The 18617-nt window shown below is 43.7% G+C and overlaps 1 protein-coding gene across 1 annotated transcript; it reads left to right on the forward strand.

The window, feature by feature from the left end:
* Positions 1-6334: 6334 nt before the first annotated feature.
* On the forward strand, positions 6335-18071 carry LOC119402267 (deoxyribonuclease-2-beta; the record flags this gene model as incomplete). The annotated part of the gene is given in 4 exon segments (XM_037669402.1): positions 6335-6491; positions 15744-15933; positions 16590-16662; positions 17901-18071. Coding segments are annotated over 4 exon segments (553 nt in total), but the record flags the coding sequence as incomplete, so codon positions are not given.
* Positions 18072-18617: the final 546 nt, after the last annotated feature.

Consider the following 18617-nt stretch of genomic DNA (forward strand, 5'->3'; position numbering starts at 1 on the left):
CGCTGAAGGAAAGAAGTGTTAAATTTAAGGGCTCGTTTTTCTTTGTTATACACAATATTAATGAGCACTAACAGAAAATAATGCCAAGGAAAGTATAGGGGATGTTATTAGTTGTAAATGTCAGGTAAATGTGAAGAAAGACAAGTGGACGAAAAGATTGCTTGCCGCGGGCAGAGACTTGGGCTGTACATGTCGAGATTTCGTATTCTGCTTTCCTTTTTATGTCACTTTTCGCTGATCTTTGCTTGTTGTAATGTATTTTTATTATCCTTTATTCCCCTTTCCCCCGCACAGGGTAGCCAGCCTGTCTTAGAATTGGTTAGCCTTCCTGTCTTTCCGCCTATTTCTTCTGCGTGCTCATTCTCCAAATAGAGTTTCAGAAAAAGCTTGAGTGTGACTATTGCTAGCTGCGCCGTTTTAAAAACCACAACAAGGTACTGGTCCTGCGCCATGCGTCGCTCCCTTCCTCTGACCCCCTCCCCTTACCCATAAAAAATACCAAACAGGCGTTCACCCTTTGTTGCCCTTTCCCCCTTTTGTTTTCACCTTGTTGTACTACAACATCGGTCCCAATTTGACATGCCAAGGTCTCTGTCCTCAGTAGAACCTCCTCTCCCTGTTTATATTCTCTCCCTTTCAGTGCTCAAGGTTGCTCTTCTCCTCCTCCACCTCTGAGGTAGGAAGAGTGAGCCAGTTGTATATAAGCAAGTAAAGCGCCACATCAGACTAGTTGGTTGACATTCGCCGTGAACACAGATCATGAACACATGTCAAGTTTATCCCTGCACCTGAGCGATGGTGTATGTATATCGTTTTTCTTGTGGCGAGTGCACGTCGTGCAGACGGGTAGATGTAATATTCGGCTAAAAGATCATCTTAAGAATTGATTGTCATGTGGCTTTTCTCACGCAGATAAGCATTGTAAACAGTGGTAAGAAGAAAACAAAAGCACTGCCATCCGCTTCTCAAACTAAGTTGCACCGTCATGGGGACCATTGCACTCGAAATCTGCTCGAGGCATATAAAATAAATACTACACGTACACACGGTTGTAAAAGCGAACCCTCGGTGACATTCGCTGCTTGTGAGCTGCGGTTTTAATATGCTACTTTGTGATGGCAGTGTAACGTTGTTTTAGACGACCAATGAGCTTGGTTCATCCAGTTGTTCTCTGCATGTATGTCATCTGTATACCGGGTGTCCCAGCTATCTTTAGCCAGGGGTTAAAAAATACAATATTAGAGGCAGGCGAGTGAAATCTGTTGCAAATTGCTGACAGCCACCTTGCGCGCTACAGACAATTTTTTGTTTTGTAATTAACTAATGTGGTTAATTAATGTGGTAACTAATGTGGTAACTAATGCGGTGGTTTCTTGGCCCGTTGCCAGCCAGCTGCGCGCGTGACGGTGCAAGTTGTAGCGAGCGCGGGCCAAGAAACCACCTTTAACTTATCGGCCTACCGCTGCAACGGAGACGCCGAGTCGCGGCCGCAGCTGATTTCGTTCGCTCAAACCACGGCTGAGGGCAGCATTCTCGCGGCGCGCGAGCGCGCTAGTCACGTGGTTCTTTTTGTATTTCGCGGGCTTTCTTTGCAGCTTGGAAAAAATGGTATACGTGAGACTTTCTTTATCGCAAATAATGCGATTGCCGTTTCTGAAGATGCTCTCGAACGTTGCAAGCAGCATTTCTTGCCTAAAGTCAATATTTAGCAATTTAGTTAAATCATCCTAATTATCAAATTAGTTAATTACAAAACAAAAAATTGTCTGTAGCGCGCAAGGTGGCTGTCAGCAATTTGCAACTGATTTCACTCGCCTGCCTCTAATATTGTATTTTTTAACCCTTGGCTAAAGATAGCTGGGACACCCTGTATATGTTCAGTCGTTTTCCTTCTTCTTATGTCCGTGCTTCTTAGCGCAGTTAAAATGCCTTTGCGATGTACAGGGGCGATGGAAAGAAACGCAAACAGCGCGGCGCGCTCTTTTCGTCGCGCTCTGACCTTGGTGGCGATAAACCGGTGCTAAAGTGGTCCTTGACTGCATCATGGATGACTCTAGTACCTTTATTACCATCTAGGCTATAACCGCTTGAAAAGAAATTGAAAAGATCAAATCCCGTAGATGCCGCACTTGTGGCGTTTCTTTCGATCGCCATGTACGTACATAAACGATCTGCTAAGGAAAATAGCGGCTACCCTGAAGAAAAGTCTACTTGTCGAAACGTTGGCTCTTGCGACACTCATTGTTCAACGATTTCTCAATACGCGCTGAAGCACGTTATTCGGAATACCCCTAACGGCCCTCGTTGCCATACGGCCGAGCTTCTTGCAGGTGAGGGCACGCAAAAAAGAAAAAAAAAGACAAATTAGAAGTAAAGATATGTATAGAATTCACAGAGAAAATGCAAATCAGCTAGGCACACAGAAAGTTACAAGCTACAGTGAGCGCGAACATAAGAACTGCTTACGGATTAATTTATACAAGAACAAGCAAAAAAAAATACTTTCATCTCATTACTAAGGGCCAACGCTTTAAGGAAAAGGGCAAGTGTTTCAAAATACCTTAACCCGAAATTATAGTGTTCGCACCCTTCTGTCATTGTACTTTTGCCCACTTTAGTCTCATGTCACATTCCTTTTCCACCACTCTTTTTTTTTTGTAGTTCTCTCGTAGCTCTGCAGTATTTCACTCAGTACGCGCCATTTTATGACATTTGTTGTTTAACCTTTCACTGTATACTTGCGCTACCAATAATAAAATTTTAATACATTACAGATAATTCTTTATTCAAGCATCATAAACTTCTGTTTTTCATTTTCCTTCCACTATCTAACCATGAAATGGAATTCTGCATGAATAGAAAACTCTATTAGAGTATCGTTCAAATGGTGGGTCAGAAACGTTTAATACACCATGACGGCCAAAACCGTCACGTACGAATTTATTACACGGTGCAGCCTAATTTTTATTCATTTTTTAAATATATTCCATCATTTCTAATGTACTTCGAGCGCCTTTAAGGAAAGTCGGTAAAATAGTCCTGGGGATATGCGTCGCGTCGGGCGCGTTAAATGAATGAAGAAGATTTGAAGGAGCTTTGCCGCACGTATGTTGGAACAAGGCGAGTTGAATCTGCTGCAACATGTTATTAGACCAGGTAACCTAATGCAGATTTTCCAATCATTTGATAGCTGCCAACAAAATCAAGTTTTCAAATATTGCATCGACTACAACGAAAAAAAAACTAATTTGTTACAATCAAACTGTATCATCCATTTATACGCCGTGAATTCACATGTGTAGGACCAAACAAAATTTCAGAGTCCCTGACGCTATTATTGTGTAGATAACATTTGTGCTTCTTCTTTTCGCAAACTTTGTATTCTGCGACACAAACTTAAACAGGCGCCCCCAGAAACCAAGCTTCATGTATATAAAGCACTAATTAGGCCTACGTTAGAATATGCTTGCACCGTCTGGGATCCCCACACCAACCACAGTACTAACGCACTTGAAATGGTTCAGCGTAAAGCTGTCAGATTTATTTTTTCTAAATTCCGTACTACCGATTCGCCAACAGCTCTCATGCACACTCATGGAATACAAACTTTGAAATTACGACGTAAAATACTCCGGCTTAAATTTCTTTTTCTACTGAAAAATAACAAGCTCTCTTTTCACCCTGGTCCATATCTACGCCCGTTATCAACAAGACCAACCAGACATCATCATCCTGAATCTTTAACTCCATATCACACAAGAACTAACACCTTCAAGTTTTCTTTTTTTCCTCGCACTATTAACGAATGGAACACACTGCCATTATCATTGATTGATTCAGTTGAGTCAATTGACCTGATTGATTACTGATATTCTAACACTGGAATTGAAATGTAAGCATTTATTTGTATATTTTTCGCCTTTTTGAATTCTGTGTTTTGTATTGCAGACTACCCCTCCTGCCTGGGCCCATGTGGGCCTGCAGTATGTTGTAAATAAATAAATAAATAAATAAATAAATAAATAAATAAAGGACGCAGTCGTCTGCAAGCAGACCAATATCAGATGAAATGCACGCACATTGTGGTTTGCGTAAACTTTGAAGCAGCAGTGGAACAGAAACGGTTCCTAGGGATACAACGGAAATGAGTGGATTTAAGGATGTGGAAAAGCCCTAGCGTAAAGAAATGGTTCGCGAACTGTCGAGAACTTCATAAGCCATATGTACACTTAAGGCTGCGATTGGTGGAGGAAAGACTTATGAAAAGACAAACACAGGGCACTTTGCTGAATGCCGCGGTGAAATCCTTGAAGAACATCGACCAAATGACTGGCGTCAAAGCAGAATCTGACGTACTTAAGAAAGGCAGCAAGCCATGTTTGACACGAAAGGGCTATTCAAAAGCCCTGCCTGTTCATATGAACGAAGTTGATTGATGTTCGGAATTTTTTTCTCTGGGAGCGCGAACAATGCGTTCAGTAACCTCAGATCAAAGATATGTATCGAACTTACGGAGAAATCATTTGATGCGATGATTATGAACATTTCTGGCCCTCGGACGACCTTATACCCACCTTCCTGTCGTGCGTCAGCTCATGTGATGACAGTGATTTCTGGAAAATAGAGAGAGAGAGAGAAAGAAAAGAGGAAAGGCAGGGAGGTTAACCAGACGAACGTCCGGTTTGCTACCCTGCACCGGGGGAAAGGGAACGGGGAATAGAAAGAGGAAAAGAGAGATGTGACACAGTAACCGCAGTAAGGCACATGTATTATTTCAGATCTTCAAATTAATCTAACACTTGTATGATGTAAAAAGGCTCAGTCGTAAGATTGGCTTCCATTTTGGAGAGGTTAAAAGGGTACTGACACAAAGTTCCACGGCCGAGATAGCCTGCGAGATCAATTCCCGTAAACATGCCCATATCATCTACCAAATCTCAACAGCGAATATAGCTTGGGAGGCAATTTATATGAACGTTGAAGTTAGCGCGCGCGATCCAGCGCTATACGCCTCGCTTTGTGACATTTACATCATCCAAGGTGACCTGAAGGTGACCCCCAAAATCCGAGACATTGCCACTGTGGCCGAGCTTCGAGCTGGCGAAGCTAGTATGATGACGTCATAGTCGTCATTGCGCGTTTGCCGCGTTTGTGCCAGCAGCCTGCTATTCAGCGGCTGCTCGCGAGCCCGTGCCCGCGGCGAACGCGCGGAAGCCCCAAGAAAGTCGGTGCCACCAGACGGCGATGATAACGACGACAACGACAATGACGGCGCAGCACATGCGGCAGGCGAAAGAACGTCAGCAGACGACGCAGGCAGAGCGGGAGTGCGTCACAGTTCCGTGTGCCGTTTCACACTCTAGATGGCGTTAGCTGTGCACCTGGCGGCTTGTCGTTCTCAGAGTTCTCCCAAACAAAACCTGAGACAAATCGGTAATAAACAGACTGCAATTATATGTCGCGCGCTGCAGCAAGCGAACTGTGGTGTTATGACTAATAGCCCCCCTAGAGCACACCGCAACGAAAAAAAGAAAAGCGCCAAACCAAAATTTTGTGTCAGCACCCCTTTAAAAGTAACGGGAAATGCCTGTTAGGTTATTTTGCGAGTACGTGATAGAAAGCTGCGTGTAGCGCAGACCGACTTCCGTGCCAGCGATTGTAATATCGTCACCAAATAAACACGTCCCTCTTCTAGGCTTAGTTGTAGTAAAATTTATAAATACGTGCAGCTAAAATTCTCTCCAAAATCATTTCTCATGAACACTAAACTTAAGCATATGCTGGAGGCTCGCATGGAAGCCACGTCTTTCTCGGTTCAATGGCCCGACAATGAATCCCCGTTTCTTGCCCAGTAAGAGAGTTCGATTGTACAGGTTCCACGATCTTAAGGGCGCTCTTCATGAAAGAAGGTTGAGGTAACAGTAAAGCGCTGTTATTGTCCGTGCCAGCTGCGCAGCTGCCTACAAAGTGTAAGAATGCGTACATTTTGTTAGAAAGGTGCCGTGGATATGCTGCCGCCGTACATGGAGTACATCTCGTACGTAGGCACTCAAACTCCACTTGAAAACTTCCTGTGTCTGTCGAGCCCGGCAGATCACTAACGTCAGTTTCACCCGTGAATCCGTGTGTCGCGCTCGCGCTCCGAGATCATTCTAAGCTGAAAGGTTTCGCCTCGCAAATACCACAACGGCATTAAGAAAGAAAAAAAGTTTAACGCTACTGCGGAAAGCTCAGGGCGCAATACTTTTGTAGTTATGACCATGACGTTTTTCAAGACGTCATATGCAGGATATAATTAAGTAGTAGGAACTGCTGCGCGAGCTTTTACGTTTTGTCAGTAGGTACTTCAGGCCATAGGAGAAGGAAGTAGCAATGATATTCATGCCAATAAGCGTATCTTTACGTTTATACCTCCTATGTTGGAGCGTAAACATTGCGATCGGTAAAGGGGAAATTTCGTGCAAGAATTATGCAGGTCGCGACGTTGACTGGTGAGTATTTCATTTTCAGTGTCATCCAAGTATCTATTGATTAGAGTAATACTCTTTCTGTGAAGCGTATTCAAATGCTGCAACAATCATTTTAATCAGTGAAGATATTTTGGTTACGTCATTGACACTTTTCGACACAAAAAAAAAGTGATAACGATGCAATTTTAATAGAAACCTAGATCTAATAAATAGTTACACGGTGTATGATTAAACTTTCACTACTGGAATTCAAGTCAGCAATTGTTCAGGGTATTTCTCCAGGGAAATATGTCGGCATTAGCAGCATTTCTGTTGTTTGCTGTTGATGGGCTGCTTGATATACTTCGAAAGAAAAAAAACAGCGCGAAGACTACACACAAGAAGGGATTCACATAGCAAGCAACTCAGCATCGTTTATTGAGATGTGAAAATACATAAGATGAAAAGGCGAAGAATGAATGGACTTAAGCCGTTAACCGCACAAGGTTAAGAGGAGATCGGAACATGACATCTGCTTCGTGCCAAAACAGCGTCAACTAGCACGACAAGTACACAATCTCCTTTTCAAGAAGTGATATCGATGGCTCACTGACGCACGTGTTACGTGTTTGCCGTCTGGGATCGTTGTCAAAATGGCCGCCTGAGGGAGCACGCGTGTAATGTCACGTCGTCGATGGGTAGCACGTTCTCAGCGCATTGCTTTTCGCACGGCTGCGTGCCACTCTTCACTAACTATGCGGTTTTCGCGACGTATCCTGGGCGGAAAGAGCGTGGAATTTATGAAGCTTTTGAAGTCTCCCTAGAAGGTAAATTCGTGCGTAAATGAGCCATCTATATCATATAGTATGGCTTCTGAAAGGGCTACTCTATTACGACGCAACTGTTAACTGTAAGTCGTACATTTGCGAATACGTTATATACTGACAGCCACATTGATTCCCTCTTTAGGTTTCGAAAGAGTAAATCATCGTAAACTTTTCAGAACCTTAGAGATAACAATATTTCTAAGGGTAACGTTTCTGGATAGCAGCTTGTCTTCTGGATCACGTGCAATTTGTCTCAATTGAAGGTAACGATACCAGCTGTCTTACCTTCCCATTCGGTGAACCTCATGGCAGCGTCCTGGGGCAATTGCTGTTTCCACCATACATAAATTATATTGTCACCGTCGTTACCTCACATACAGAAATTACATTGCTAGCGGACGATTACCTCTTACTTTGGGAAATATCTCTAGTGTATGACCCCACCATACTTGTTCTAAGCTTGCAGAATATAAAAGCACGTATGACAGGTAGGGAGGCTTTAAACAAAGAGCCAACAGTGTCTTCATATCACTCGTAATTAAAGCCCGTTAAATATTGCTACACACAGGGCGCTTCATGGCTAAACGAAGTTCAAAATCGTAAATACTAAGGTCAAGATTCTCTAACTACCTTTCTTGGAATCTTCATATCAGCAAAATTTAATAATAATTTTCGAGGTTTATCGTCCCAAAACCACAATATTATTATGAGGGACGCTGGGGTGGAGGGCTCCGGAAATTTCGACTACCTGGGGTTCTTTACCATGCACCTATACCTAAGCACACGGGCCTCTAGCATTTTCGCCTCCATCGAAAATGAGGCCGCCGCGGCCGAGATTCCATCCCGCGACCTTATAGTGTCAGCAGTCGAGCATCGTAACCACTGGACCACCATGGCGCGTACATTAGCAATATTTGTTCTTTCACTTTCTGTAAACATTGCCTCTTAAATCGAAGTTCAGAGATTCACCTGCCAGCACTAAGCTACTACGTTGCCTGATAAAATTAGGTCGAAATTAGAGCACGCTTGCATTACATGGGATCTATGCAAATAAAAATATTGGAGAAAATACAGCGAAAAGATTTTCGTTTATTTATTCTGAGGTTAGCCGCACCGATTCCTCCGTACATCTCATATTAGAAAAATAGAAAATCACATTCCCCTTCTCGAAGGACAGAGGCAGATGTCTCAACCGAACTTTCTTCAGTCCCTAATTAATTGTGAATTACTACTAGACCACGCGTTATATGTAACCCCTTTTGTCGCAAGGTGCACACGTCACGATAACACCTGGACAAATTTCGACTGGACAAATACTTACGCATTTTCCTTCTTCACTAAAAAGGTGTAGTAGTGGAACTGATCAAGTACATAGGCTATGCGCTCTGTTGTGTTTGTATATTTGCATATTTATTTGTAGTTGCTGTATTGAATTTCTTTCCTAGTACGCAATATCTGCGCATTTCCTGGAGGGACCTACTCCGGTCTGTCGTATGTTATAAATAAATAAATAAATAAATAAATAATAAATAAATAATAAATAAATAAATAATAAATAAATAAATAAACAAATAAATAAATAAATAAATAAATAAATAAATAAATAAATAATACAGAGCTTTCCAGCTAACTTCTGTTTGAAGTGCGAGAACTTATCCCTGCCGATGTAAATACTCGTCGTAATGAAAAAGAACAGTTCCCATTTTGATCTACAATGTTACGTTGACAGCTTGCATGATGTAAGAATCCCTGTTAAATTTCACCGCACCTTGAAGCTTTCAACCCAACACCAGTGCCACGAACATCCGTCTGATCTTAAAGGGAACGAAATCTCCAACCAAAGACTGCTTGTGTTAACATGACAATCATGTTAGGTGAGACATAGGTGATTTAGCAACGCACTGCAATAATTGTGGCCGCAGATTTAATTTCAGAGGCTGGGTGGTTGTAGCCAGAAACGACTCAAGAACAATCAGACAGATAATTTACGCCGCAGAGATGGCGAATAATAACAATAATAATAATAATAATAATAATAATAATAATAATAATAATAATAATAATAATAATAATAATAATAATAATAATAATAATAATAATAATAATAATAACATTAATAATAATAACAATATGTGGGGTTTCACATCTCAAAACCATCATATGATTATGAGGGACGCCGTAGTGGAGGGCTCCGTAAATTTCGACCATCTGATGCTTAACGTGCACTGACATCGCACAGTACACGGGCCTCTAGCATTTCGCCTCCATCGGCATGCGACAGACGCGGCTGGGATGGAACCCGCGACCTTCGGGTCAGCAGCCGAACACCGTAACCACTGTTCTACCGAGGCAGATGGCGAAAAAGTATGGAGGACGCTTGCGCTTCGCCTTGAAGAGTAGAACGCGATAGCGTAATCGGGCCCCGTGCGCATCGCCTTCTCAATTTCTAGCCTTGTTTCGGTTCTCGGTGCATGCCTCAACCGTGCCGTAAGAAAACAAACGACTGTGCGCGTAACAGTGGCCGTATCAAACTATCCTAGAATACTTATTGCAAGCAGGGTGTTGGAACGAAATGTTTTTTGTTTCGGTTTTAGTTTCGTTCCACCGCAAAAAGTTCCGTTCCGTTTCTGTTCCGGAACGAAAAAAAAAAAAAACGTTCCGTAACGGTTCGTAACGGTTTTTTTTTCTTTTGTATGAAAAAAAATGTATGAAAGAGGTAAGGCAATCATAAACAGACATTTAATTTGTGATGTAGTTACTTGCCCTCCTCTTAAGAAAGTGGGACAAGGGTAAAACACGTTCTTCAGAGGAGCGGAAGTAACTGTGCCACGTATTCCTACCAACTAGCACAAACCAGTATTCATTCCAAAATCATAGTATTTATTTTCTCACAAGACAAATACGAATTTTTTTAGTTGGCTTAATGCTTTGTGTCAAGGGAGTGAGCACGATCTCAGAAGCAGCACGTCATTGAGTGTACTCTCTGATGTGCGAGACCACTGTTCTGATAAAAAAAGATTGCCAGGCCTGCGTGAAACACGCAGCACAGTCGCAGCAAAAGCTAGAAGAGCGGACTTTGTAGAGCTCGTTGTTATCTCTTGGGACAACTAATACAAGTAAACATGCAATGTACCCACTACGCCATAAATCGTCGCAATTTTTATGAAGTAGCGAAGTTCCCACTATGCCATTTTGCGTCATTCTTCGGAAAATCGCGGTACCCACTACACATCTGTAAGGCATTATCTGCACTTTGTGCTGTGGCTGATAATGAAGAATTATGGCTGAGCACTTTGCAGTGGGTGGGAAGGAGTGTAGCGGAATGGACGCCTCCATTCCATTCGAATTCCATTCCGGGGAATTAGAACTTGCCGCAATTCCATTCCTTTCAATTCCTCGGAATGAAAAAAAAACAGCCCATTCGCACTCTGGGAATGGCCTGGCAGTTCGATTCCATTCCTGTAATTCCTCAACGTAGGAAAGGCATCTTGATAGTTTTATCGAGTTAAGAATGAATGCCCCATAAAGCTGATGTCATCAGAGGCATTAGGAACTGCAAAAGTACGCAAAACACGTAACCAAAATCGAGGAATAGTAGCCTGGTGACATATCCCGTGAAGTGTACCCTACTAATTCCCATAGGGGCGGTTCTCCCGCTACCTATAGTACTTGCGTGGTCAACATGTTTGAACGAATGGTGGTGTTTCAATATTGTTTAAGCTTAAATCTGTTAATGATAAAATGACGACATAGTGTATTTTTATGCTGACGAAAGCGCCTTTGCATCGAATACGGAACACTGGGCCGCACTGCCCGTCAGCACTCACGCTTGTCAAGCGCGCCTCGCAAGCATGGATGGGGTGAGGAGAACTTTCTGTGTTCGCCTGTGCGCAAGTATGCGATGTCTTCCTTGTCGCAAATGTTATTTACGTGTATCAGGTACTAAACTGCTCGTGAAATAAAGATCAGGCTGTGCATAGAGTATTCGCCACTTTCGGGTGCGCATGGGGGTAACAATGGGCACCAACGCGCAGGGGTAAATTGTTTCTCCCTTCGGTATCTGCTGGGATAATGCATTTGTTTGTACACTAACTTATGTCTCTGTTTGTAGTAGGCGCGTTGCTTATAAATGTACCGTGCTTGTAATCAGCCAAGCCATTTTAAAAATACTGCTTTAGGGTTAATTTGCGAGGCTCTGACTTACTAACGTTTGAAGTTTGAAAAACAGCACGTAGACGAAAACGTCCTCTACTTTTGGAAAAAGACGTAATTCCATTCCCATTCCATTCGGTGCAAAATGCGTTTAATTCCATGCCCATTCCATTCCTCCGAGTGTCGTCCCCATTCCATTCCGGGGTCGTGAAAATGTGGAATGATTCCGGAGTCATTCCAATTCAGGAGTGGCAACTCCGCAACGCTGATGGGAAGCATTAAACCACGCACTCTTTGCGCTATTAGCATTGTGTGATGACTGGTTGTTATTTCACTCTTATGCCACGCTATATTACACATGTTAACGCGATTTCTTGCCCGACATGACGCCTGTATAGAGTATTTTTGCGATGGAGTTATAAGCACCAGCGTGACACTGTGGTGGAAGACCCGACTGACCCGCAGAGGGCGCGGATCCTAGAAATTTGTTTCTCATTCAATTTTTTCTTATATCACGCGATAGCGGTCACGTACACCGGCAGCCGCGGACAACTATGGAGCCAATATCGGCTGTTGTGTTCTCATAACAGCTTTCGCTGTAACAAACTTCAGCGCCGACAATGCCCTCTCCACTTTGGCCTGTTTGACAGGCGCGAAAAAGTACACTTGCGTTAATATAAACATCTCTGGTTGCCACTGTTTTCATTTTTTCGCACAATTTCAACATGTCTTTGCTCTGGAATTCCTGTCTGAGGTACGCGCTAATACTATACCCTGAGATATGCTTACACTGCATGAGCTCAGTTGTTCCGGATTGCGAAATTTTCTCGTGAACCGAAAAACGATTGAAAAAATTTCGGTTTGACTCCGGAACGAAATAATCAATAAAGTTTTGGTTACGTTTTCGTTCCGGTCAAAAATATAGTTTTTTTTTTCGTTTTTCGTTTTTGATTTTCGTTCCGTTCCGACACACTGATTGCAAGTACAGTTGCGAAGTGCCCACACCATAATCCTTGTTCTTGCGAACCAGCGAAGAGCCCACTACGCGCCCGTAAGGCAACACGCGAAACTGCAGCTGCTAATTTTGTTGATGCTTTTGCTGATGATGATGATGACGATGAATAAATATGTCAGAGCGCTTTGTAATGAGCGGGCCTGTAAAACACTGGTTCGTTGCGCAGTTAACATGTTTTGACTCCCGGAGTGATGCTACGCTTCTGCCATGCAATATTACATGTGCTAAGAAGACTCCTTCCAGTACGTCACATTCACATAGTGGTTTTTTTAACACCAAAGTGTTTTATGCCGGGGTCCACCAAGTACATCCGTCACGGATAGGACGTTGATAAAATCGACGCCAATGGGTGAGAAAGAAAAAAACCAAGAAAAAGATACCCCGCTGGGAATCGAACCCACGACGTTGCGGCCGCGACGGCAAGCGCCCGACGCTCTACCGACTAAGCTAACTCAGGAGATGCTAGACACGGCGCGAACGCGCCTTATATCTTTCACACGTTCCCTTTCGCGACGAGCGGAGCGGGGCGGTGCCGCCGTCTGTGAGATGTGAAAAGAAGTAATACTTCACGATCGACACTTACTAGCGCTTACTCCGAGATTGCACGCGATATTGGAGGTCATGGTTAAAGAGTCTCGATACCAGAGGTAAACTGGCCGAGCTGGCGTCGCCGAGGCACCCTTGACGCTGTTACGTTCTTTGCCTTTGGCTTCGTGTTAGCGTGCGTCGGCTCATCGGAGTAGTGCAGCGCCCACGTGCACCAACGGGATTTCTCCGCCGCCGACTGCTTCAATTGCGAGAGCACCGACTAACAAAACTGCTGCAATATGCGTTGCAGAAAGGCGATTTCGACGGGTGAATGACGTACCTTGGTAGAGCGAGAGCAGCGCCTGCGAGACAGAGGCCAGCGGGACGCACGCGTTTGCGGCTCAGGCTACGAACCTCTACCTCCCGTGTTGCTGAAGCGCAGTGTGTGTTATGTATGCATGAGCACAGGCGTCGGTTACCCATTACTAGAAAGCGCACACCGTGACGTTTCTCTCCTTAATTGATGACGCTTGGAAGAAGTGCATACCGGGTACCAGTGTTGATTATGAGCTTGTTGATATCATCCTTACGCGGGATTCACGATTCGCTGTGTCCAAATATATGTTCACACCGTCAGCTACCACAACGGTTTAATCATGATCATGGGCCTTAGTCGTCGCGATAGAGACATGCTGTCAACATGGGTGCATCCACGTCAAACTGTGCTATAGCTGCCAAACACGAATAGACATTGCACAAGCTCACATATATCACTACACAATAAGCACTACTTCTGTGAAGACACGTTTCACTTTCGTGTTTTACCGATTGCTATGACGGAGGGATCAGCCATGTTTTTTTTTTTTTCCCCCCGAAGCAGCTTCAAGTAATGGTGTGGCTCTGTGGTAGAACAGCTGCTTGCCATGCAGAAGGCCCAGGTGCGATTCTCAATCGAAGCTAAGTTTTTTCGTGCAAAGAACACTAGCAAGCTAAGTTTTTATTATTTACATTTTTTGCATCTTTCTCGATTTTTTCGGACACGGACAAAATTGATTTCTCGCTCACAACCAATGACGCCGACACCGGAATTTCTGCGAAGCGAGATCTTTAACGCTATCGCGTTAATATAAAATCGTATTTGTTAGCGTAGCATCATTTCTAATCAAAAATCTTCTAGGCTACCTCTATGCAACCTGTGAATGTAACAGGCCGTCAAGCGGTAGTGTGTCGCCGCCAGTGCGGTAATTACTCTGCTCGACTCCAAGTGAAGTCAGGCACGCACCTGTTCTTGTAATGAGGACAGAGGCACCCCGATGTGGCGCTCGGTGGTGTGTATAGCTCATCTCGAGATGGTCTCATCTTCTTTCCGATTTCCAATGTCTTTCACTTCCCGCCCCTCAAATCACAAACACACAAAACGCTGCGCCTTGCTCCGTGATGGGTTGCAGAAATGCGCGACTTTGTGCAAGCTGCGCTAATTTTTTTTTTACTTAAAATTACAGTTGTATCAGGCAGAACTAACATTTTCGAGACTGGATGACAGCATTGCAACTGGGCTTGGTATTTTTCTCCAAAAAGGATGCAGAAGTGTCTGCAATCACGAACAGTTCATTTTAAAGCCAGCACATCCATTTTTTTCTTTCGTCGAAGTGTACCTTTGCTTAGCAAGCGCAGTAATGATATCTTTTTGATGGCGAATTCGTGAAAACTACGCAACTTACATTTCCAGTTTCTCAAAGATTGAACGCGGCGTAAACGCTCCGTATAACGCCTGAATAAGCCAAAGTGCGAAAATTTATGAAAACAGGCAGGATGCCCGTGTCAATTCAGTCACCGATTTTGCGTATTTGTCTGTCTTATGGTGGCGGCTCCCTGCTCCTCACGTAATGTAATTGCGGCCTAGAAGAAGGAAAACGCATCATAAAAGCATCAGGTCTGGTGGTACAACTAAATGTTGTGTCAACGCGTCGCGCGGCTGGACAACGTATCTGCATTCGCTTCAATTGGCATCCGCAGTTTGTTGTAAGGTTTGTTGAGCATGCTTTATTAACGTAAACCAGTGCAGTAAAGAAAGACTAGTGGGCTTGTAGACGCACGTACAATGAAGTACTTTTGTAACAGTGTTTTCTTTCGTATCTGCTCTTTTTTTTTACTGCCTCCATTATCTGCGCTGTTATACTGTGGTAAACCTTTGTTGCACACACAGGAATGACAGCTTACCTTCATGTGGCTTTACATAGCTGCCTAGCTTGAGAGAAAGGTATGTAGTACATATGCGCTACCAGGTGGCCAACCTATAAAAGAAATTATTAAGTGTCGAGTAAAAATATGTGGATATATACGAAAGTTCTTCTTGAGACCTTGATTTACGTTATGAAAGCCACGTCTTACCTTACTTAGCGTCCATAAAGAAGCATATTGCAGATATTCGAATGAACCTAACACAACTTGAAAATTTTTTTCGGCCACAATTACAATACAGCTGTTATATAACAATATTTTTATATCAATGTTTCGAGCATCAGAATAAAAAATGAAATACTAGTAAATGTCTCAGTATTTTAAGCCCATTGTATACATTGTCAAGTGCCCTCCCAGTTTACGGTCTGCGAATCTTGTTTAGCCAGTTTCCATTTTAACACATGCAAACCTAATAAATGTTCTCTAGTCTTTCACGTTTCAAGTCCTCCATAAATGCAGTAAACATTATTATTGTGTTCGAAATATACTTGCATTGGTTCGAAATCTAGAAGACTTGCGTTTCGTTTTCAGGTTTGTCTTATATAAGCTACCAAAAACCAAACCGAACAAGTTCCACTACTGGACACCTAATGGAGATGAAATGGCGTACCACGGTAGCGATTCCCCAAAAGGAACGTGGCACTTGCTACCCTCTAGCATCTTCCACCATAAGCTTAACCCAATCTGGGAGACTCTGAAAGCTGCATATCGCAAAAAAACAGTAAGTACAATGATCCAGTGAAGCGATTCACTTAGAAAACGAAGAAATGAATATGAAGTAGGACAATCATGGTCATTTTGGACGATTACGTACCGTACTCGGGAGGTACGGCTTGCTCCCAGACTCGATTACTCGCGCGAGTGCAGTCGAGTAGTCTGAGGCACTTACGTAGACTTGATTCACGCATTGTCGAATGTTTTCGGAAGACCACGAGTAAAAGAACTTAAACTAGATGACGCGGTGTAGTGACAATAAAGAAGCCGAAATATTTTGAAAACGAAGCTTTATTACGGGAACTTTAGCCTAGATAAGGATAGTATAAAGATGGGGAAACAATAATGGTGCGCCTGAACCGCTTAAACCAAAAATAAATAAATAATTAAAATAAAGATCAAGGCTGTACACCATTTGCACAGTACATGTGACACTCCACGCACACAAAATATACAGGTATATGCCTGAATATAGGCACATGTTTCGCGATAGAATGGACTACAACACTGATGAAATAGGTTACACTGCAGCGCATCTTTTTTCATATTTATAACGCCGATAAGTCGAAAAAAAGTAGCCATAATAAATAACATCATCAAGGATGCATATAGCCTTACAATTCCCAATCGGAAATGCATGAATGTTGAACGTTCTCTTCGCAGAAAGTGGCTTACGCCTCTTACAATGACCAACCACCAAAAAAGTTTACCGGGACTAGAGGAGGGCACTCCAAAGGTAACTAAAAATAATTATGTAAAAGTCTCTCCGCGGTACTTTATAATAATTCATCTTTGTTTATTTGACAAAGATTCAGGTACGAGATCTTCCGCAAAGCTTTAGCCAATCACTGAGCTTTTTAAAGGGTATGTTTTTTTATCTTAATATACAAAAATGTTTTAAGGAAAGTTATACCCTACAAAAAAATTACACCATCTCCCGCTAAAGGGGACCATGAGGCGATGCGAAGCCGGAGCACTTGCACGATCGCGTTCCGTTGGCGTTCGTTGGGCATGCTACCGACCTCGCGTCGTGGAACGCGAAGAGGGACGCTACGCGCGTCGTATCTTCCATCTAGCCTGGCCGTTAATTCTCACAGGGCGAGCGGGGAACGCGGCCTACAGGCGGGCGAGAGGGGGGCAGCGTAGGAGAGGAGAGAGAAGGGGAGGGGACGCGCATGCGCTCGAGCTCATCGCGGCGTTGAGCAGGGGAGAATTTCGGCATGTCGAACCCGCGTTTCAGAGGAAGAGTGGAAAGGGGGAGGGGAGAGGGAAAGTGGAGAGGGGAAGGGGAGGGGGAAAGTGGAGAGGGGAAGGGGAGAGGGAAAGTGGAGAGGAGGTGTGCAGAGGGGAGAGGAGGTGTGTGGAGAGGGTATGCGCATGCGCAGTAAGGGTGGTCAGAACGCACACCACCACCACCACCACCACCACCACCACCGGATTGAGCTCCGCCTTAAGATACTTCGCATCTAATAGCTAAGGAACTTCTTCGGCACGTAAGTGAAACGAGCGTACGATAATAGCGCAAGAGATCTCAGGCACAAAAGCGAGCCCGACGGCCCAGCGTTATAACTCGCTTAGCTTAAACTGCGAGAAGACGAGATACAAATGCAGAAGGCTAGCAGTAAGCGCGAAGGACTAGATTCAGTATATCGAAATTTAATATACAGGCCCACAGGAAGCCCCGCCAAACAATGCAAAGGACTAAGCAGTGAGTGCGTAGAAAAGTTTTCTTTTTCATTGGATATTGAGAAGTTCGGTAAATCTGCCTGTGCGAAGAATATACGTTGTGAGTGCTTTTGCGAGTGTTTGACTTATATGCTCTCACTGCACCTTGCCGAATATTCCTACAAAACAACCTGCGGAGAGCGTATTACGAAGTGCGTGAATTCGCGTCGTTTTTGTTTACCTGTTCAACCTGTAGCAATCAGTATAAGTTTACTTCTGGTTGTACCAACATAAGTCTTCCTTGTGCAGGTGTGCTGATGGCAAGCAAAGATGGCGAAGGAGGCACAGTATGGCTACAGCACAGCGTGCCACAGTTTGTCGATGATATGGAAAATGATTACGTTTACCCCCCGAGTGGGCGAGAAAACGGCCAGCTCTTTCTGTGCCTTACACTTGGCCTTGCTGATGTAGAAATTATAGGTGAATCCAAATTCATTTCGACTGAGCCTTCGTGCATTACGATGACCTCATCCTTATATCATCACACACACGCCAGCCCCTTGCCATAAAGTTGGAGTAACACATGCTATATCTTCTGGCAGAGGGACAAAACTAACGTGCCGAAACTGTGTCGACTTAAACATATATATTTCGTGGCAGGGCCTGAATTGTTAGACGAAATATCTTCCTATTTGTGGCATCCGCGCAGCTGCATGTCTCTTGCCGTAGAGCAGTCATGCTGGCGAGAGTGCATGACATACATTATCAAACGCTCCAACGCCTCAAGGAAAGCCTTTTTGTAAGAGCTGAGCTATGAAATGCAGTAAAATAGCTAGTTCGCAACCTGCACATATTTGAAGAATGTAAACGGCGTGGACGACGGCCAGCCCATTTGTCTTTCGCTTTCAAAGTGCTTTGCAGTCCGCTCCGTAAAGTGCCTGCAAAAGCAACTTCGAAATATGTGCATACAGGGCCTTCAAGTACCGAGAACTTATGATGAGCCTAGGTGCAATGGCAAACGGCAGT

This window comes from Rhipicephalus sanguineus, chromosome 8, assembly GCF_013339695.2.
Source record: "Rhipicephalus sanguineus isolate Rsan-2018 chromosome 8, BIME_Rsan_1.4, whole genome shotgun sequence".
Classification (NCBI taxonomy): Eukaryota; Metazoa; Arthropoda; class Arachnida; order Ixodida; family Ixodidae; genus Rhipicephalus; species Rhipicephalus sanguineus.